At 40.1% G+C, this 22,236-nt stretch overlaps 1 protein-coding gene across 3 annotated transcripts in view; it reads right to left on the bottom strand.

The window, feature by feature from the left end:
• Positions 1-2,902: 2,902 nt before the first annotated feature.
• Positions 2,903-22,236, bottom strand: part of LOC109137315 (arf-GAP with coiled-coil, ANK repeat and PH domain-containing protein 2) — a 47,995-nt gene continuing 28,661 nt past the window's right edge. The window contains exons 10-25 of one of the 3 annotated variants that reach the window (XM_019255001.2): positions 20,973-20,984; positions 15,503-15,615; positions 15,090-15,141; positions 14,348-14,448; positions 14,080-14,185; positions 13,653-13,861; positions 12,801-12,870; positions 12,462-12,556; positions 12,033-12,235; positions 11,314-11,415; positions 10,661-10,753; positions 10,020-10,252; positions 9,680-9,789; positions 9,464-9,574; positions 8,759-8,820; positions 2,903-5,211 (exon numbers count right to left, since the gene is read on the bottom strand). In XM_019255001.2, coding sequence (XP_019110546.1) covers positions 5,108-5,211; positions 8,759-8,820; positions 9,464-9,574; positions 9,680-9,789; positions 10,020-10,252; positions 10,661-10,753; positions 11,314-11,415; positions 12,033-12,235; positions 12,462-12,556; positions 12,801-12,870; positions 13,653-13,861; positions 14,080-14,185; positions 14,348-14,448; positions 15,090-15,141; positions 15,503-15,615; positions 20,973-20,984 — 1,776 coding nt within the window. In that variant the 3' untranslated portion in view covers positions 2,903-5,107. The remainder of the gene's footprint in view (positions 5,212-8,758; positions 8,821-9,463; positions 9,575-9,679; positions 9,790-10,019; positions 10,253-10,660; positions 10,754-11,313; positions 11,416-12,032; positions 12,236-12,461; positions 12,557-12,800; positions 12,871-13,652; positions 13,862-14,079; positions 14,186-14,347; positions 14,449-15,089; positions 15,142-15,502; positions 15,616-20,972; positions 20,985-22,236) is intronic. The other 2 variants (XM_019255002.2, XM_027290006.1) reach the window with 2 other exon arrangements.

Genomic DNA, 22,236 nt, shown 5'->3' on the forward strand with positions numbered 1-22,236 from the left:
TGAACACAGGCGGAGTAAATATTAGCACTCATGGCTGAAGATGTGGAGGCCAAGACTGTGCCGTGTAGCATAAATGCTTAAACGCAGCAGTATCCTTGCCAAGATGAAAGTTTTTCTTTCATAGACTGCAGCTTCAGATACATAAACCTTTCTCAGGAGCAGCCGTGAAGACTGAACTGATGTTGTGACATCTGTTCTGACTCAGCTTCATGTCTTTCAAATGCCGTTTTATGGTTTCAGGCTGACGTGTTGACATTTGCATACATTGCCCAACTGTGGAAAATGGTGCAAAGTAACTAAGTACATTTACTCAAATATTATAGTACTTCATCACATTTCATAGGCAGTTATTGTACTTGTCCTACTCCACTGCATTTATTTGACAGTTGGAGTTACAAGTTACTTTCCAAATCACGATTTTACATACAATGAGTTCATGAAATACAATCAAGTGAGCTCCACCTCAACCAGCTCCAATAATAAAATGCTGCTTAGACAGTAATGCGTCAGCAACAATAATCCTTTTGAGTATGTTTTGGTGATAATACTTGTGTAATTTGACTAAAGTAACATGTTTCATGCAGGATTCTAAATTATGGTATTATATAGGCTGCCTGCCTATATATGATGAAAACCATCCTGCAATTCTGACCTGCATACGGCATGTTAGATGAAAACCATCCTGCAGCATACTGCATACTGTTTGTAAACTCAGATTTGATTTTAATAAAATAGAGGAAGGTCAGGTGTTTCCTGTTCATGTGGTCTGTTAGCAGCACACACACACACAGACACACACACACACACACACACACACACACACACACACACACACACACTCCTCTGTTTATCTGAAATGACTTGTGACCTGTTCTGCTGACAGCTGCTGGACAACTGCACCTGTTGAAAAACAAAGATGTTCCTCACGCAGTCGAACATGGATATAAATGATTTCACTGTTCATCTTCCTCTTAAAAATATGTATTAAAAAAAAAAAAGTCTGCAAGTTCAGCATAACTACTAGCATTTTCCTTTAACGTGGTGTGAGCAGAGTGAAGCAAATCAAACATCATTTATCTGGTTTTCACATTAACAAGTGAAATGATCTCACCCGACTGGTGTTCTTCTTTTTTTTTTATTTGTTTGAAGAAATTAAGTCTTCAGTTACCACTGGACTCGGTGACTTGTTAACATGAATATTTTCTGTAGTTTGGTTTAGTCCCTGGCAGTCTGAGCGGCATTAATGGAGCTTAGCCCTCTCGTGCGTTTGTTCACATGCTGTTTTTATAGAGGGGAAACGTCTCCAGCGGCGGTCCTTCATTTCTCCACAGGCGAGCTGACCGCAGACTTCCTGGAAAAGGCCTGGTGGCCGATTCACAGAGCAGGGCCCATGAGCCGGGCACATCCAGGCTGGCACGTATCAGATGACCTTTAAACTCTGTTAAACTGGCATATATAGATAGTTGTGTTTTGATTTTTTCCTACTAAATGTAATTTAGCTTTTTATGTTTCTGTTTTTATTTGCATTTCCTTTCTTCATGTGTCTGCACACATTGATTCATTTTCAACGTTTTGAAGCGTGATGTGAGAAAAACGCATCTCACTATTTCAGAAGCTGTTCTGTACGTTGAACATGTCCAGCAGAATCACGGTGAATTATGATCACGTTATCTCTGTTGACAACGCGATGTGTTTTCAGGAAACATTAGTTTGAGGCAGACTAAACACACACGTTGGCCTACTGTACACACACATACACAGACGACTATAAGTCATCTGAAGTGGGCACTACTGACCTGCATGCTTCTCACTTAAACAGCAGCAGAAATAAACATGCTGTAATTATTAAAAGGTGGACCGGGACTGGATTATATATATCCACAGATGTGTGTCAGGACTGCCACAGGGAGAAATTCATGACGTCAACAGTGTACTTTAAAACATGAATGAATCCTCTATATTTAAAAAAAGAGGAGTTTCTGTGTCAGTTTAGGATTAAACGTGTTCAACATCAGAGCTTTGAAGGTTTAGTTTATTTGCAACACGATTAAAAATGATGAAGAGCTTCTCAGGTGATAAGAGTCTGCTAAAAACTCTAAGGAAAATCCTGATTTTTAGGGTCTCAGATGAATTTTTCCTTCAAATATAAAAGACTGAAAGCTGCCTTCCCCCTGCTGGACAGAGTGATTTCAGAGTTTCTGCATATTAACATCCCATTAAAGGTCTGAGATGAAGAAACAAAGAAGGGCTAAAAAAAAACATTTGTTGTTTGTCTCTATGTGCCCTGTGATGAACTGGCGACTTGTCCAGGGTGTACCCTGCCTCTCACCCAAAGTCAGCTGGGACAGGCTCCAGATTCTTGTTTTTAATTTGTGTCTCACATTAAAGTTGAGTCTTTCCTGGCCCTCTTTCTGTATAAATGTACAAATGCAAAAGCAAAATAAGCTGAAATTATACAGAATAATAGGAAGAAGTGGGTATTTTTAGACTCTTGTCTTCATTACATTATATAACCATGGTACCTTAAATTGGAAAATAGTTTTATTTATAAAAATAAAAGCATAATAAACCAATTCTGTGATACCGTTAAGAGACCAAGAGTACAATGGCTGGCTCATGAATTACTGCTTTGCCTCGTGAAACTCATTTGTACCTCTGGGGGACTCTTTTTATGGGTTTTTGTAAGAGTGAAAAACTTAGTTTGCCTTCAATTATTTTGTGAGATAAAGTATTAAAACATTTTTTTCTTTATTACCTCATTGGTTATAAGTTTCAAGCGCTGATTTTTATTTTTTTTAACATAAATTAATTCCTGTAATGACTTTAATGAAGCCCAAACGGGCAAAGTGGTTGAACTGAAACTTTGAGACCAAAAATAAATAAATAAATCAGCATTCAGTGATGAATCCTCAGTCCATATGTATTGAAGTTCTTACATATTACAGGTAGAATATACAGTACATGTATACTGGTATACAGACAGGCAATATAAAATGAGCTAAATTTATCGAAGGATACAAAGAACAGCATTTACAAAAGCTTATTTAATGATTCAAGTACCACTAACTTTATACTTCACTTCTTTGCAGAATTCAAAAGCATCTGTACAAAATGTACAAGAATTGTATCCCATGTTTCCTTGGCTAAAGGTTTCCTCTGTGCTTCATATCATATCTTACTATAAACTGCAAATGTCAAAGAGAAGTGAAGATTCTTCAGTTTTTAAGGCAAAAATCACAGATCCTACAGTACAGTACATAACCTCTGTCATGGCGTTTGCAGAATTCATTTCAGTGAAATCGCCTGATGTTTAAATCAAACAATCGATTTCTCAACACATGAAATGAAAACTAAAGTTATAAAAACCTTTGTACAATATCCACAGTGCGTGTGTAATATTCCCAAACATATCTGGACATTTTGCATTTGATTGCATGTTCGGTATTTTTGCAACACTTATTTTAGTTTTTCTGGGAAGTTTCCTTGAAAAGTTCAATATAATTAATTCATTTCAATTATCTGCAATAGGTGCACAGCAGGTCAGCTGAACATAATGTGAAACTTGTCAACAGGCACAATTCAGCATAAATAGAAACTGAGATCTGAAAGGTTTTCATGAAACCTAACTTATTTTTGTTGCCACTGATATGCTCTGTATTTGTTTATTACTCGTTCAATGTATTTACATTCTCTGATTATGTGTTTAGATAGTGGCGGAGGCTGCCTGTCATGCACTGAATTCAAATTGCAAATGCAAATGGGATTACTGGAAAACGATGCAAACACGAAATGCTCTTGCAATGCAGCGTTTGTTAGTTTTCTATCAGCGATGACTTTTAAGTACGTCATCGAGTAAAAGAACAAGTAGAAGCAGTCAGAGTGAGTTAGGCGGATGTAAATTGGATCTTTTTTAGCATGACAGATCACTGACAGACTTCTTTATTAAAACAGCTCGAGTTTGTTTGGCTGCAATGGAAACAGAAACTCCAGTTACTCTTCTACATTTCTGACAAAGTAGTGGCTCAACAAAGCTTTTCTGTTGTGTGAAAACACACTTGCCGTGTTTTGCCACAGGTATCAGCCAAGACTGAAATTCTTAGGGATTAACATGGACAATTAATTTCCAGGAAACTTCCCATGAATATTCTTCCACAGAATAATCGCGGTGCTGAAGGGCAAACTGCCTCACTGACACGTACTGCCGATACTGACGTGTTGACAACATGGAAAAATTTTAAATCATTCAGAGGAACGCGTGCCAAAAATATCTAGCATTTTAAAAATCACCAAAAAAAAAAAAAAGACTATCTATTTAACATTACAGGCACATCATCGATAACATGTTTACTTCGATAATCACTGTACATTGTTTAACAAGTCTTACCATCAAAACTGGTAAACATCAGTGGCGATTTAAGACAAAAGGATTTGTGCAAATAAGTAAAAGCATATTGCCGTGTATATACGCTGCTGAGAGTTCACTAAAGCAAAACTTTGATACAAAAAAAGATGCTGTAGCATTTGCCTATGCTCATAAAGAAAATCCTATTGGAAAAAGGAAGCACTTAAAAATTGAAATGGAGTATTTAACAGTTTGCCATGCACTTAACACCTTACACTCTTCTTAATATATTAAAAAATAAAAGCAACAATTTCCATCAGGAAGTGTGATATAAAAGGTCAAAAAAACTGGCTTGACGGCAGCTCTACATTCAGACCGAGTTGTTGTTTTTTTATGACTTTTCAAATCCTATTAAATGCTTTAACACTGTACCATTCACTTATTGTTATAGATCCTACTGGGAAGCACAGTTTTGTTTTGTTTTTTAAAAAGTGAGGTTTGCTGTTCACACACGTTCCCGTTCACTTGAGTGACTTTTTGACTAGGGCTGCGATCGCAGCTGAGTCAAATGAACATAATTTGCTGAAAGGAGCTTCAGTCACGTTAGATACATGGTGACATGAGTCCAGCTGTGGCAGCACTAACCGGCTTTTATGCTCGATGATGTTAGAGGAAATGTGGACAATGTCTTTCCACACATTGAATTAGTCTCTCATGGGTTGAGCAGACAGCGTCTGAGTGCTACTGGACGGTGTTTCTGATGTGTCAGGGTCTTTGCGGATCGTACTGCTGGTAGCGGTTCAGCTTGTCCGGGTCGTTGGAGGCCATGTGGGTGAAATCTTGGAAAATATCCTGGTAGGTTTCGTCTCCTGCAAGAAGAACGCAGACATGAGACATCAACGACAAGAAGGGCAACAAATAAAAAAAAAGTGAGACAGAGCAGCAGTTCCTGATATTTGTTCCATGTAATTATCTTTTTCTTGTGAATCACTGTGTACAAGCCTGTAAAAATACTTATGATTAAACAATTCAATGATTTAAAGGAGCCACAAAAAGACTGATGAATGATGCGTGTGACATGTTGTGATTTTAATTCACTTTGTGACTAAGCGCAACTAAAATAAGAATCCCTTTAGGGATCTCTCAGAGGAAACTCATTACGCAACCCCATTAAACAGTTTATACAAATTTGTTGTCTCCCTCTTCACTAACCAGCAACCTAACGCAAATAAATTCATGTAACATGTATTCTTTGGGTCATTAAGCATAAACTGTGTTACAAATAAAATAATCAGTAAAGCCTCATCATGCAGGTGTACAGGGGGATAAAATATCTGCAGAGTGGAGGGCTCATGCACAGTGACAGCATCATCAGAACAGATAGATAGATCGATAGATACTTTATTGATCCCGAAGGAAATTCAAGCAAGAAACAAGAATGAAAAAGAAAAAGTCGGCCATACCTGTCAGAGAGTCAGCGTGGCTCGAAATATGAAACAGAACAACGCAGAGGCAGAAAAGATGGGAAAGAACAGAAGAAGCAAAAAGGCAAATGTTGGAGGAAAAACGGCCAGTGAACCTTTCGTTAGCAACTGGAGATCAACTCGGAAAGAAAAGACAAGCCCACAGAGGTTTATTTTTCTTAACAACTGTATTGTGTTTAAAGTGCAGGAGTTTATGTACAAAAATACAGTTGTGTTGGCCTCAGCACCCCGAAGGAAAAAAAAAACAGAACAGAAGAAAGGCACAAACTCTGGGGAGGAGAGAGAGAAAAGAAAAGCAAAATACAGAACAGAGTGAATTTACAGAGAGAGAGAGAAGAGCATGCATGAGAGCAGCGGTTCTCAATCAGGTCAAAAATTTGATCTGAAAAATGATTTGAAAAATATTGGTTAAAGAAACTGATATGTCTGAAAAATATTTAGAAAGAATTATTATATTTCAAATAATAAAAACTTGGATTTCATAAATAAATGAGCGTAAAAATCACCCGCAGACTGAGAACCGCCACTCTGCACTTCTTCTACAAGGTAGAAACACTTGAGTCGAAGGAGCTGTAATTTTAATAAAATGGGGCAGGGAGGGGGGTTGATGAGGTTAGTTCTCCCTCACACTCATCACTGAATATCCCTCATCAGTCCCATTGTTCATCAGCTGAATGGAGGCGCTGATGAAGAGGACGGCGAGCTGATGCCGCGAGGATCGTTCAGTGACTTGAAGCTCGTACTTCAGACTCTACTCTGCTCCTCTTATGATCACTGCTAGTGTGTCCTGCTGTTGACCTTTAAGGCATCGACAGCAAGCAGTAGCTTCTGTACCATTCCCTATCAACAACCATTGCACACGCTAAAAATAATAACTAAGACCAAAAAAAAAATACATAAAAAGATGTGTCATTCTTTGTCATTCAGGTCCAAAAACATTCTCGATTCCTGACAGTAACAGTCTACCTGTTGGCGGTAAATCTAGCCCTCAATGTAAGACGCTTTATTCAGCGAGAACAAACAGACGACATTTGTGAGCACAGCGCTCCCTCATGTGGTCAACACACAGAAATGCACAAGTCCCTTTTCCCTACAGAAACCCCATCAGCATCTACTCTACATTTACCTGTGAACACAACCACAACACAATCAGTGCCCCCTAACTAACTACTGAACGCACCCCCACACTAGTCAGCCATTCAAAACATCACTTACTGTTCTGCCAACACCAGGGGGAACAGAACAACAGAGCTCTATCAACGTGAGTTAGCAGAAATGAGTGTTTGATCAAAGTGCTTTGGTTCCCCTCCTTGGATTTGGGGCTGCATGGAGAGGAGACGTGGGATGAAACTGGGGTACGTTTTCAATTCTTCATTCAGCATCAATAAAGTGAGCACCCATCTGTAGCCTCACTCTTCTTGACTTTATAAAGCTCCTGTATGATTAAGATAAATATAAGCTAGGACTAGCAGGTGATAAAAATCTATACATGGTTACATGTGGATATTTTTCTAGACTATTGCACTTGTACCATCCTCGGTTTAGCTATATTTGAATAAAAACCCACTAACGATACAATCAATACGTTGGCACTAACAGGCCTTCATCATTTTACAATTCAGGATTTGCCGTCATTTCGGGCAATGAGCAAGCACACTTAACCGACTAATAACCAGAGACACGATATCGCCATAACAGGAAGTAAATACCGCACAATTTAAAAAGAAACTCAAGGATGTGAACACAGAGCCCCCTCATGGCACGCACCCCTGTGCAACCAGAGTCTCTCCCAACTCTGTCAGACTATAAACAAATGTACGTATGCACATCATTTACAACATCTACAGTAAGTATACTTATTATACGCTTCCTTGAATTGTCTTTATGAAAGAAAACTGTTCTAAAATACTCTTCTTTTTTTTTTTGACCAGGCATGTCACAACAGCAAGATGCATTATGTTTTGAACAACAAATAAGTAAACAGGCCTTGAAAAAATGGTTAAGACTTCAAATGGGAACCATTTGTACAATCGCAGAAAACAAATGTACAGTAGTTGCATAACCATTAATAGGAATGTGCATAAATTACTTCTGAGGGGTCAATTTAAAATGAAATGATTTATAAACGCACACTAAACCTCTCCAGACTGGTCAGATGATTAAAAAAAAATGTCATTCAAAAGTCACGATTATTGCCAGATAGTTAAAACTGTCGTCACTTTGAGTGTTGTTTGAGTGTGACTGATAGCAGAAACACAACTAACTAATGCATTCAAAGTATTTTTTCTCATTAGCTGCTATAAATCACTGATCACCTCTAAAATAGAGGGAATCAGCAAACTAACAGTGAGGAAGACCATCAAGTAAAAAGTGACACTGTTTCTTTAAATCTTTGTGCTATCGATAATTTTACATCAGTAACAGTCACTTCATTGAAAATGCGGATGTTCCACTTTGGAACAAAACTCTTCAGTAATATCGAGAGTCGATGACGTTGACCCCGTCATACTGATACAGATCTAGCACCTGACGTTACACCACACCGAGGTGCAGCTGGCCCTGCAGCTGAGAAGAGCTGGGAGGTTATGGTGGTAGTTGCACTCACAGTACAGCAGGACACAGGAGGACAACTGACAGAGTTCGGCTCAGTTCACTCAAGTGGATCAAATGTCCTCTAACCTGGAGGTCTCCAATTATAATCAAACCACTGAGAATGAATTGTCTGAGCTTATTTGCACTTTTTCAGTCAACTGACCCCAACTCTGAAACCTGGGCTTTACATTTCCTCTCATAAGCCTGGTTTTACAGTAATGTCTCCCCTGAGATTTGACGAGATTGGACAGTTATTAAGTTTCGTCCAGCTGCAGGCTAATAAACTCCTGCATGCACTTCCTGTACTGCATCTCGGTGGGGCTGTTGGTGTTATATTGACCTGACTGGCTGTATGGCCCCTCCGCCTCTCGCATCTCCTCGTTCATCTTGGCCAGTCGCAACCTGGAGAAGAGGAAGCGACAGATTAGCCACAGTTCAGAGATACAGTTAATAATAAAGGTCTTAAAATTCAAACGCAATCAGTTTATTTCTGTTAAGAATCAAAGAGAAGAGAAATACTCAGACTAATCTATACGCTGATTAAACAGTGACACCTTGTGGAGAAAGTTGTTCTTGGTTAACGTAGACGGTTCAGCTGCGTATGGCTTTTTATAGACGTTTATAAGTTTTAACAGTTCATGACAAAGATTATGGCTTTTGTAAGCAGTCGTGTGATTAATGTAATCGTAAACAATGAGTTGTTTAGTTTGAGTTGAGGTGATACGTGTGATCTCTGCTCTGCATCTGGGTCATCTTTGGGTTCATTTAGTGACAATGACCAGCTCACTTCCTTATCTAAAAAGTTAAATATATTTAATACATAACTATGTTAACTATTGCACTGACTTTCTGAAGCAATGGTTGAATTTGCCATGTTTAGTCTGTTAGGTTCTATCAGTGGTTTTCTTGAGGACCAAAACTCAAATAGTGAATGATGAACTGTGCTGGTTAGTTGTGTTTAACAGTGAGAAAGCTCAGACAACCTTCCCACAGTATAGACTGGTAAACTAATAAAAATAATATTAATAATGACGAGAGTACTCACAGTGTGACAATGTCGGCATTCGCCGCATCGACTGCTATTGACAGCGGTGTTTTCTCATCAATGTCTGCAGCATTTTGATTTGCTCCTCTTTTTAAGAATAAACACACTTGCCTGAAAAAGAGAGAAACGTTTGTCATTTTTTTTGAGTTATAAGTTGAAGTTTGGTAAAGTAATGATGATGATGAAATAGTAAAAAACAAAATGTAGAAGACAAACCCTGTGTGTCCCAGCATGGTGGCGTGATGGAGGGGTCCTCGGCCCTGAGCATCCTGCTGGTTCACATTAGCTGCATTTTGGAGCAGAAACTCGCAGGTGACCAGCGAACCCTGAAATTAATTAATTAAAGTAACACATTATATGGCTTTCAAGAGACAAAAAACATGATCAGCTGCTCTTCTGCCAATTATTTGGCTGGAAATTTACTGAACCTTGATGATCACACATACTAGCACTGGCTGGCTTTACATCACAGTCACTTTAAATGACTGTCCCAATACCAGAAATTTAAACTAAATTACTAAAAATCTCTCAGTATATTATCTGTAGCGACGCTCACCCCCTGCACCGCCATGATAAGCGGCGTCCTCTTGTCGTCTTCTGTATTGACCCAGTTGACCTCTGCTCCGTGGGCCAGTGCCTCCGCCATGTCCGGCAGGCTGCGGGCACACGAGGCCCAGTACAGCTGTAGACCGGGGCTGTACTCCTTGGGCTCATAGAAAACAATCTCCTTACAGGGTGATGGAGGAGGCAGCGTGGCAGGCATGGCCATGGGCGGAGACTCAGCAGCCTCTGAAAATGGAAGAAAGAAAGAGTTACTGACTGCCATCTTTTATAAACAGCAAGTGCCAATTCATCTGTGTATTGAAATCAGTCTGCGTTCTGGAAAATGATTATGTTCCTTTAAGAGACTTTCCAGACCTGTGTTATATTACTGGAGAAAAATTATTTTTCTTCTGGTCTCCAACTGTGCTAACTCTGTGTTGTGTTGATCCTAGATGTTTTCTGCAGGGATATCTTTGTCTCTGATTATGTGTTTTGGAGGTTTGTGGATAAAACTACAACAAGCACATGCAGTTCTTTAACTTGCCATTTCTCTTGTGTCATTCTCGTCCCTGTGATGCTTGTGCAAGATGATTTACAGTGGCTTTAGATGTAAATAGGCAGTGATGTCTACACAGAGGTGTGTTTGTGTTTTACCTGCATCTGCCAGGCTGTTATTGGAGGGGGTGTTGGCCAGCATCTCCCTGCTCCCATCAGCGCTGTTCTGGATGCCGCTGTCTGCACTCTTTACTGCAAAACAAATCCGAATCACTACTTGTGGAGCAACACACAGATGTCATTCACTGAGTGCCCAAAATAAAAGGAAAACCTTCCTGCCGATCATCACACACAGCCTCCTTATGTTTTGTTTTCTGTAATTAAACCATCTACTTTTGACAGGTGTGTTATTTTTTTTCCCCCAGTGTGATGACCACAAACAGCAGGTGGTCCTAATATTTTGCAGTTAGTGCACACACAAGTCGCCGGCTGAAATCAACAGAAAGAGAACTGGATGACAGATCCCCATCACCTTATGTATCAGCTCCCTAAATACCAAAAATATGATGAGACAGATACAAACACTGACCAAAACCATGTGTGCAAGAAACACTCCCCACCCCCGGGAAAAACAAAACATGGTATGCTCTGCAATGTTCTTAACATGACAGGATGGTCCATTAGAAAGGTCTGGATGAGGGAGGAACAGAGGAGTGGATGAAGGGATGTTAGTCCAAAGCCACAAAGCAGTGAATATAAATGGACAGAGGGGGTGAAGAAGCAAGCGAAAACACTGAGCATTTAGTACTTACTGCTCCTGAGTTTGGAGGAGTTGTCAAAGTAGGAGAAGAGCGAGTCAAGCTCGTCAGGACAGAAGAGAGAGTCGCGGCGGGCCTCCAAGCCACTGGCAACAGCTACGTTAGGGATAATGGGAGTTTGGAAGGCGAAGGGTGTAAATCAAGAGGCAGGGTGGGGAGTTTTAGGGAAGGCGGTGAGAGCGGGGTTAGTCCGGAAACACGGAACAGCCAGGGGGAGAGAGTGTGAACAAGAGATTGAGGTAGAGGCGAGAGAGGAAAGCAGGGTGGAAGCAGAGATAGTTAGACTACCAGCTCGGGTTGACGCTGGAAGAGACAGACTCCGAGAAGCAATGGGAGGCAAAGAGGGCTAAGACATATGCTGTTCACAGAGAACATACAGTATGCCGATGGGTGGACACATCTCCACAGCAGGGCCAAAATCACATAAAGCATACAATAGAAAAGGTGGCCACAACCACAAATGACCGGCTTTGCCCTCTGGATGTACTAAAAGTTGTTTCTGAGGCAGTAAAACAGAAACATCAAAACTATGAAAACCTGATGTATTAACTTAAAATTGAAGGTTTATATAACAATGCTTCTCAATCTAGTTAAATTTCAGGGGTAATTTCAAATTTTTAAGATCATCATCCAGGAACAATGAGGGAAAGGGTTACAACAAACACAAAATCTTGGATCGAAGGTGTGTTGTTGGTTAATCCTTTTTTACTGACCTGATTGTCCAGAGACGTTAGAACCGGGTCTGAGTTTTGGTGTGGGTGGCGGCGGTCTTGGGGGCAGATGCTCAGAGCTGCTACTCAGCCTCTTCTCCTGTTTGCTCAGAGAAACCACTTTGGTGCGAAGCTCCTCGTCCGATGGCCGACGTACAAACCGACGGTCCACGTATTTGGCTTTGATGTAGGCCTCTACCTCGAGTCTGTTAGAAACAAGGACAGGAACAAGCTCAGTTTGATGCAGAAGCTGTAGTTAACTGCAGATTGGGTGTTTAATTTATCCAAACCAAAGCCAAAGACACATTTTCTTTGAACATGGAAGCTCAAATGCTATTCTATCTAATCTATTCTAAACACTAAATGCCAGGATATAAACATTTGTTTATTTATCTACCGGTCTGAAAACATCCACATGATCTCTTCCTGTACCTTGGATCGCCTGGATTTGGTTTTCTGGCTCCTAGCTCCTCTCGCCGAGCCTCATAGATCTGGTTGATCACTCCGTTTCCCAGTTCACACATCAACTGTGAAAAGCGTACAATATAGTTAGTAAGTAAAAAAACACAAATGGATAATCAACCAGGCAGTGAAACGTGTAATTCAGCTACACTTTCTACAATGATGTAAGCATATAAGAAACACAAGAGAAAATTTATGTGTGCGCAATAAGAACAGCAATAAGTTATCAGCACTTAATTAAAAGTGAGATTTGAAATTTCTGGATGTTCATATATTTATATATTTGTTTATCAGTTTTTCCTCACTCACCTTTAGTAGTTCTGGCTCCCATGTATCCAAAGTCAAAGATCGAACCTTAGAGAAATGCACTCCCAGACTCCTGCAGATGAAAGAAGCATTTAAAAGGACAATGACTCATTATGCTTTAATTATGACAGGTATAAAAGCTAAATGCTGGAAGGTCGTGGAGAACTTTACACTCTGTAGTGTAGTTCAGGCTTTGGCCACAAGGTGGAAACTGGGGTGTGCAGATTCGTGGACAGTAAGTACGGCAGAGAGTTAAACATCTAGTTCTCCAACAGCTACATGTCTTTGTTTGTCATATATATGCATCTCTTAAAATGCTGTAACTGAATCGCTGGTGATTATTGCATTTTATTGGTAAATTAAACTTTGGATTTAATATATTACCCTGTAAGTAATTAAATGTTGTCACAACATCCCATGCAGGCTGGGTGTTCCTAACAGTGAGTTTACATTTCAGAAATCCCTGAAGACAAACAATACAAAACATTCACACCACGGCCCTGATGGACAGATTTTCCATAACTAAGCGAAGATGCAATAATCCTTTCTAGTTTTCATCAAGCCAAAACAAACTGTAAATAAATCAAATGTGCTGATATTAGCACCCTCAGCCTCTTTTTAGATTCCCTCAGTTTCTTCTAATTTGTCAAAGCACATAAATGTATAAGTTGGTTATTTAATGTTTGTTTTATGACTCTGATTCTTCCTTTGTGGTTTTTCTTCTTTACTTGATCTATCTCCTCCACGTGTCTTTGTGATTGCATGTCCCACTTTTGCTGCCATTCTTCTGTAGCTAGCTATTGTAACCTCAATATTAAAAGACAGATTCACTTTCATAAAAGCATAGTACTTTACCTGTGGATGCCAGAGCATTGTATGCAGAGGGTGATGCCCAGATTGATGCTGGCCCAGCGGGGGTCTGGCTGCCCACAGTCGCAGCAGCAGGTGTTGCCTGGGATAGCCAGGACCTTCTGCAGGGCACTTTCTCCTTTCAGTGATCTCTCTTTCGGTTCTCCACCAGAGTCCAGACTCCCTGTCGATGTGGATGACTTCCTATCCAGCTTCTGACATGAGAGAGACGGGGGAATACACAGAAATCCAGAAGGATGGTAAAGATTAATTACAACGGGAATGGATGAAATTAAGTTAAATGAAACTTGATTCATGTGGAAAGTTTAATTGAAGCTTCAATTCATGATATATTTACCAATTTATTTATCTAAAGTCTATGCGAATCCCTTTAACTATCCACTCAGTGTCAGTCTGTTTGTTGTTTTTTTACCTCGCCGTCATCGTTCTTGTCACGGAAGGCGGTGGCAATGCTGTTTTGGACGGCTTTGATCCAGGCCTGTCGCAGCTTCTCGGAGTCTGCCTGCATCATACAACTCCTGTTGGGACACACAATCATAACAACTGCTGTCAGCTAAACGCCTGCGTGCGCATGCATATGGAAGTAAGCAGGGTACACTTGCTACTCCACCTTCGCACATTTACTCACATAATGCAGTGCTGATAGCGAGGGAGGATTTGATGTGAGGACTCAAACTTACTTGGTGGGTGAGACCACTTCGAAACAGAAGCGACGCTCTATGTCCTCACAGTGTTTGACCGTACATAGTCTCAGGTCCTCCACCACCACTGTAGGGTTGTCCTGCGGGGACAGCACAGCAGCTTTGGTTAAACACAACACACAGACAGAGCTGAACACCTACAACGTTCCATACAATAAGGTAAAACAACAGTAGTTATTTCTCCCTTGAGATGTTTAGAACAGATGCACAAACAAATATGAACACTAAAAGAAAAGCAAAATGTTTGTGTGGTTGTCCCCTGCTGTCAGGATGTAGATAAAAATGCAAAAATCACAGCATGGTACAGAACAGCAAATCTATGCAAGAGACACGTTTTCCATACTTTTCTTTAGCATGCTGCCAGAGCAGAACGTGTATAACAAAGCCACAAGCTGTAGCAAATGTTCCAAAAATATTTATCTTTTGGTGATAGAAGACAACATGCACAGAACAGCAGTTCTTTTCTTGTCATACACTGCAAATACATTTGTATATATTAACATGGACAACAAATGTAAACTAAAAAGTTTACACAATGCATCTTATTACACAATTACATATAGTACATAAACACAATTTATCAGCTATCCTAAAGTAAATGTCTGCTAAAAGCTTGTGCATCCAGTTAAAAATACATGGGGGGAGGGTAAGGTATTTGTGCTGGAAGTCAAACGCATGCATATTTGATTGTGGTCACGGTGCGGGGAGTCACCTGACGTACCTTAAATTTCTTCTGGTAAACTAGCTGATTGTTCTGGATCGAGAACCAACGCCTGAAAGGAGATCACGGGAAAAAAACGAAGTCACATGGAGGTGCCAATGACTAATTCATTACATCTTTTAAAAACTGTAGTGTGTGATGTGGTGAGATTCATACAATCAATTAACTAATGTATTAACCTCTTCCATCTCCATCTAACCCAATTATATTCATGTGACCGCGATAAAAAATCCATATCAAAACAAAATTCCAAAGTACTTGCTGAGGTAATAAAGTGTAAAGCACCTTTAACATCTCTATTCTACATTTTGATAACAGTGCTTGCCCCCTCATCAGCCTAAGAGAGCTGTTCCTTATCATAAAATTGAATTTTCAATGTATTCATGAAGATGCTAATTGAACTGTGTCTGTACCTATTCCACGTCTTGAAGGCATTGCTGGCCCTCTTAAAGAGATAACCCTCCATGGCAATGCCGTTGTCTGCATCCACATTGTACTCCAGCTTGGTGTCGTCATTCGAGAAATCCTGAACAACAAGAGAAGAGAAAAAGATGGAAAAGGAAGTGAGAGTGTCAGAACAAAGAGTGGAGAAAAGACAGAGAAAGAAAAACAATGGCAGCATTAAAAGGAAATATTCCCTTTAATCAGCATTTACAGTGCTGATATCCTGTGTTTGTTTGGTACTAGTGTCTTTTCTCATGTAGAGTGACTCTGCATTTTTCCCCACAGATGAGGACTCTGAGTCTCATCTGAGCTTAAGTGACCTTGTACAAACCAGCACCGCACAGCCACAGCTCACAGCAGCCTGAATGATGTTACACACCAAGAACCAGACAAGACAGAAACAGTAGCTTACAGGGTGATAACTGATTACAATAAAGCTAGTTTAGTTCCTAGGAGAGAAGGTTAAAAATAGATGTGATACTGAAGGATCTCTTTGTGTGGTTGCACCTCACTTCATTGAGATTTTAAATGGTTTTATTTTGTCCATTCTGCTTCACACACATCTATCCTATGTTTGATAAGTCAAAATGGGAACATGGTATAAATATGCAAGGAATTAAGTAGTTTGTTCTCATAATACACAGCACGCCATAAGTGCATATGCATTTTTGTTTCTGCATGTAGGAAACAAAAGATCAATCGCCCACTCTCACACAAACAAACAATTTTTAAGTTAAGGGTACATTAAAAATACAAACAAAGGTTTTTATTATCTAGTTATTAATCTATATATAGGTGGTTCGTGAGTTAGCCCTTGTACTACAAACAGTAAATTTACACAATGAGCTTTCATGCATCCTTTCTCTGACTAACTCTGCTGCTCTTGTAATCCAATCTGCTGTGTTGTCATGGGACTGTCCCTATGGCCAGTCTAGCTTTAACTACCTGAGCTGCTGCCACACTTTCCTGACACCCTCCTAGCTTTCTCAGCTTCAAGCGACATTGAACACCACAATGCATATGTGTGTGTGTGTGTGTGTGTGTCCTTGAGGAATCAATTTACACCGAGTGTCACCGTCTCCACAACCAATTACAGCTTGAGATCTGTTACTGTAATGAGCAGTGGAATCATATTCCCTTCACCTTGTCCTCTATTATGAAACCAATCAGATGTGCTGCTCTGATATCTGTTATTCTGTTATCTGAACAATAACTGATGATAAACTGAAGTGAGTTCAGATATTGAGAGCAGAATTTACTGTATGCAATTAAAGTTTAACCTGATGTGGGGTGAAACAGATATGTTAAAATAACATGCGTATGTGTTGACTTCTTAACTGTTCAACAGTTTACAACAAACTTTAAAATGTTCATTAAGTATGCAGCAGTTACCATGGCTGCCACAAAACATGCTGTGAGACTCAAACTTCTTTTTCAAACGCACAAACTGCTGGCATGCGAGCAAAACGCTGCCTACAGAATGAATAAAGATATACCACAGACGAGTACAGTAACGTTAGGTTAAATAGGTCAGTGTTGATAATCCTGTGTGCAGAGTGGAAATGACCTCAGTCATTCAAGAGGTGGTGATCATGACTACTATTTCCTGTTTACTTCCTGGAAAGCAGCCACGCTACACATTCATACACGAGGGATATATAAAGATTGTACATATTCCTTTTCTCAGGGGAGGAAACTATAAAAACGTTGAGACTTTTTGGATGTTGCTAATGTGTTTCTGTCTTTGTACTTTTTATGTTTCTCTTGACATTGTGATGTTTTAGCAATTTTATTTTAAAGCCTTCCAACAAATCAGATTGAAAGAGGAAAGCGCTACTATTCAGGCTATACAACAATACATAATGTGCTTCATAGACTTTCAGTCTGGTAGGAGCCTAAAATCTACATGTTGCAGAGTTCCACCTACAGTGACACTCAACAGTTTACAGGTGTAGATACTGTATTGTGTGTTCGACGTAGAAGCATCACCACTTCTCTCAGTCTGCATGTTTTGTGTTTGTGGATGCGTGTTGCCTCTCATTGCTCGGATCTGTAAACATAACCTGAGTAAATGCTTCAGTTAAACCCCTCTGCCCTATGATACCATGGTGTATTGGATAGATGCACACACGCAGACACAGAGGCCAATACAATTTTCCAGCATGACATACACTGGGACAACTGGGGTTATTTTGGGTGCACAAGGGGAACAAACTGTGTCTGTATTAAGCTTCTGAACAGGAAAGACAATGGAAAGTACCAGTCCAGGCATTCAACAATCACCATCACCTCTTCTTAGATGTGGAACAAAATTCTCACAATAATCCTAACAACTACATTTTTAAGATAACAATGGAAAATAATGCATCACTCAGAACCTCGGCAGTGGTTTGATGCCTGACTGAATAGTAAAACCACCCATAATACAGCTTAAGACCAAGGGAAACACGACATGGCATGTGTGTTACCTCACACATGCACATACAGACAAGCACAAATATCCATACAGACATAAACACTCTCGAATTAAGATTGAGGCCCAAGCCTGAGATAGTTAACACTGTTGCTGTCATGAGAAAACCTTTCTGCTTCTCTTGTTTCAACATGGGTTGAGACATTCCTCTGACCGCTTGGTGAAACCATTTTGACCCCTGAAAACAGGTAGTGGTCAGACTTTAGGTAAGGTTGTTGTTCTTAGTTCCTGAAACATTTTAGAGATGCAAGATTTTCGCCTGACAACAGAGAAATGTTATTATCCGACAAGTGACAATCAACCGCAAACCAACAAACCACTCATTGGCTTCAAACCAACAACCTGAGTTTACTGTAGCAAACACAGAGACCAGCATGCTGCATGATCAAGACACGTCAACACAAATGCATGTGGAAACACACGAAGGTGCAAACATCTACACAAACACTGCAATGCAGTCTCTTAGCGTGTGCAGGAGAGCAGGGGAGATGAAAGAAAGGGACAGGTAGGATTACAAAACGGAAGTCAGGGGGAAATCGATGCGGGGACTCTACGTACAGAGGTCGACCTCCAAGCGCAAAAGTTGCGGTAGTCTGGTAAAGAGTGGAGCTCAGTCACCTCCTAAAATGTCACACAGTAGGAGAACGATACAGGAGGAATTTTAGATATCATGGATTGATCAAAATTAAAAATGGCTCACAAAGAAAACAGTCAAGCTAAAGAAGGCCAAACATAAGCACAGACAATTACTATAAATAGCCAATGGGCACAGAGACACTGTCACGTGCATAGAGACACACATACTCAATCTCCCTCCGTTAGGAGCACTCACCAGATACCAAACGTAGTGAAACCGGCCGAAAATCTTCATTTTTTACAGATTTTATGGAGAGTGTGTGTGTGTTTCCTGTGAGGCAGATGAATCTCCGCTATCTCAAAGTCTCCCTGTGTAGCATCTCAATGCTGCTGTCTCTCCAGGCAGCCTGGATTGTCTCTTCAACAAACTCTCACCTCCTCCTCTGCTGTGGCTGTGTCAAAACTTTCGTCACCGCCTCTGCTGCTCCTCCTCCCGAGGCCTTGCGCTAAGCGAAGGTCACCTGTGTGTGTGTGTGTGTGTGTGTGTGTGTGTGTGTGTGAGATGCTAGCGTGAGTATTGGGTTAGAATAATCAAGTGGACCGCGCAGAGCTCGGGCATCAAACATTTATACTGACTTCAGCTTAACAGACATGCACTCAGCTTTTCCTCTCACTCATGAGTATGTAAATAAAAGCAGCTAATTCTTGAAGCAGGCTGAATGTTTGATCTTTTGAAATGTGTGCATTTAATGTGTATGAATGTTAAGAGTCTCTTAGACTTATTCCGGATTTTTACAGAAAAACGACTGGAAAACCAACGTCACATATTTTGTTTCTTCAGGAAATAAGAAAGAAAATCTTAAAAGTCTGCAGCCCATCTCTCCTGAGGCATCATCGTGACACGGTCATGCCCTGTGGTCACAGTACTGTTGCTGAGTAAAGCATACTAAACACAGCCTCAGGATCCCATCAACTCTCATGAGAATGGACGTTTTATCAATACAATCATAATGGGAAATGTTAATGTGCAAGTGTAAATACAGTGGGCAGTGAAGACACAACAAACCAACACTTCTAACTATCAAAACTAGGTATTGAACACTTCCTGGTTAGGTATAGAAAATATATTATGTTCCCAGACGAGATCAACACTGCTCTGTGCACAGTCGTCACATATTTTTCATCTACACTAACTGTTATACTACTACTACTACTACTACTACTACTACTACTACTACATTATATGTTGTACTGATAGGTGGTGGTAAAGTAGCTTGCGAGGTTACAGTACTAGTTCCTCCCCCAGGATAATCAGGTTATCCCTCCTCCATCTGCCAAGACGGATCACTTTAATATACAGAACAACAACTCATTTGATTTTGGCTTTAAATCATATTTTTAGATTTATCAAAATAAAAAAGTTCTTCACAGTCAAAACTGACTTCGACTTTAGGCCTAGAAGAACAATACTAGGTAGAATTTCATTAAGGTAATAAAAGCATTGCCGTCATCACTGCCAGCTGCAATAATATGTTATTTTATTTAATTCTCCTCAACCCACCTGCTGATTTTATCACGTAACCCCCATGTTGACAACCACTGGATTAAAGAACCTGTCCTGTAAAGCCACTGATACAGTCCCTGCCACATCAAGTACAAATCTATTAACGTCTCTAAAAGTGTCTTTGAAAAATATGCTAACCCACTCTGATCAGCCTAATATTACATTCAATAAATAGATAAATTCACTTAGACTTGTAACACTGGGGAGATGTTAATGTTTGGGATATTTCATTAGGTAATGCAGCACAGGTGTATACCTGGAGTGAGTGTGAGTGAAGCCAAGATAAAGTGTTACCAAATCATCTTGACAGTCAATCTTTTGTCTATTTCCAAAGAAAATATGCAAGACATTTCTTTTCCGCTACACTTGTAAAAATATACTGAATACTATTAGCACGCTTCACTTCATTCAACTGGAAACCTTTGAGAGATAACTGAAAATAAATGTGATGAATGCATGAATCTTTCTTGCCTTAACACCAAACACACTTTGTTTGATTTTACATCTGTAAACAACTGAAGCCACCTGAGAACAAAACAAGCAGCGTGGAGAGTGACGTGCAATGAGGCATAATGTTATCAAACCAGTCTAATTTGATTAATGAGTTAAAAGGTGACATATACATACATTAACTCGACAAGGACACACTCGACGACTAAAATTTATTAGATGGCAGTTTAACCTAGTGATGAACAAGCTCACTCGTCTCACTACAAATAACGTGAGCTACATTGGTGGAGTCAAGGCAGTTACAGCAAAGTGTATGGTATCTTTCCAGCCATGCAGACATGACAGAGAGGGAAAAGGGAAGAGAAGCAGAGCTTACCTGCAGAGCAGCCTGAAGAGAGTAGGAGAGGAAGAGATGGGGGGAAAAGAGCAGTAGTAGAAGAGAAGATTAGGAGAGTCTGTGTATGAACTGCCGAACGAGAGAGAGACAGAGCAAAGGGAGCGAGGCAATATAAAAATAGCTTCTAGATAAATTGAGGGAGGGGAGGTGGAGGATAGGTGCTCAAGGACAGGCGGAAGTTGGCAGATGTACCCTGACTGACCGAGCGAGAGGGAAGAGAAAGATAGAAGGGACAGGAGGGGGGGAAAAAAGGCAGAGGGGGAAGGAAGACATACAAAATACAAAGCTACAGAAAGAAAGGAGACAAAAAAAAAACCTCAAAGGAAAAAGTACTTGCACACATTCAGAGACTGAAATGAATATCACAGATAGACAGATAAATGAACAGGAGCCCAGCAGGCAACAGCTGGGTAAAGAACTGACAGATGTTGCCTGGAGTCAATGATGCTGTGTGATGTACAATTAAAGATAAGGGCAATTCATCACCAAACATATTGCAACAGCTCGCAAATGCTGCTTAATTTTTATTCTGTTTATTCTATTTACAGAGATAGAGACCTACTAGTATTTCTTTTTAATGCTATTTCTGCCTCTACATTTTATTTCTTGTAAAATCTTCTGGGGATATTAGGACGGGTGCTGACCAAAGATGGGAGCGTACTGAAACCCAACCTTGTTTGTTTAGAAATGGGTTTCTGTCAGCTGTCAATAATACATGGGTGTGTGGCTGAGATCATCCGTAGGGATCACTTTACACCTGAAGGCGGAGTACTACCCTACATTCACTCAAATGACAAATATACAGTAAATGGCAGACATTATAAGCTTTAGTATGTGAATATTCAGTTGGACAAACAATTTTGTTTGTTAATTAACTAAACAAAGTGATAAGGGAGAGAGGGAAGTGCTGTGGCTTTACTTTTAATGAGAGGAGGCCTGAGTGCAATAAGAAAGGGTTTGTGACCAAAGGAGGATCAAACAGACAAAGTTACCACACATATAAGAGCACACACTGAGTGAGTAAGTGTGTGTTTATGTTTACGTTTTCCAGGTTGCCAGGCAGAGGAAAGGATGATGAAGTTGTGTTGATATTCATCTACTATTGCACACAAAATTAAGGCGTGCTGTGAGTTATATGCCAAGTGCTCAAAGTTCGAAGGCTGTTTTAGTTTGCATGTGCTTTGGACATTTGTGTTCAAGTTAAAGTGAAGATGGGAGCATATTTTGTGATTGTGAGTGTTAC

Source organism: Larimichthys crocea, chromosome XVII, assembly GCF_000972845.2.
Source record: "Larimichthys crocea isolate SSNF chromosome XVII, L_crocea_2.0, whole genome shotgun sequence".
NCBI lineage: Eukaryota > Metazoa > Chordata > Actinopteri > Sciaenidae > Larimichthys > Larimichthys crocea.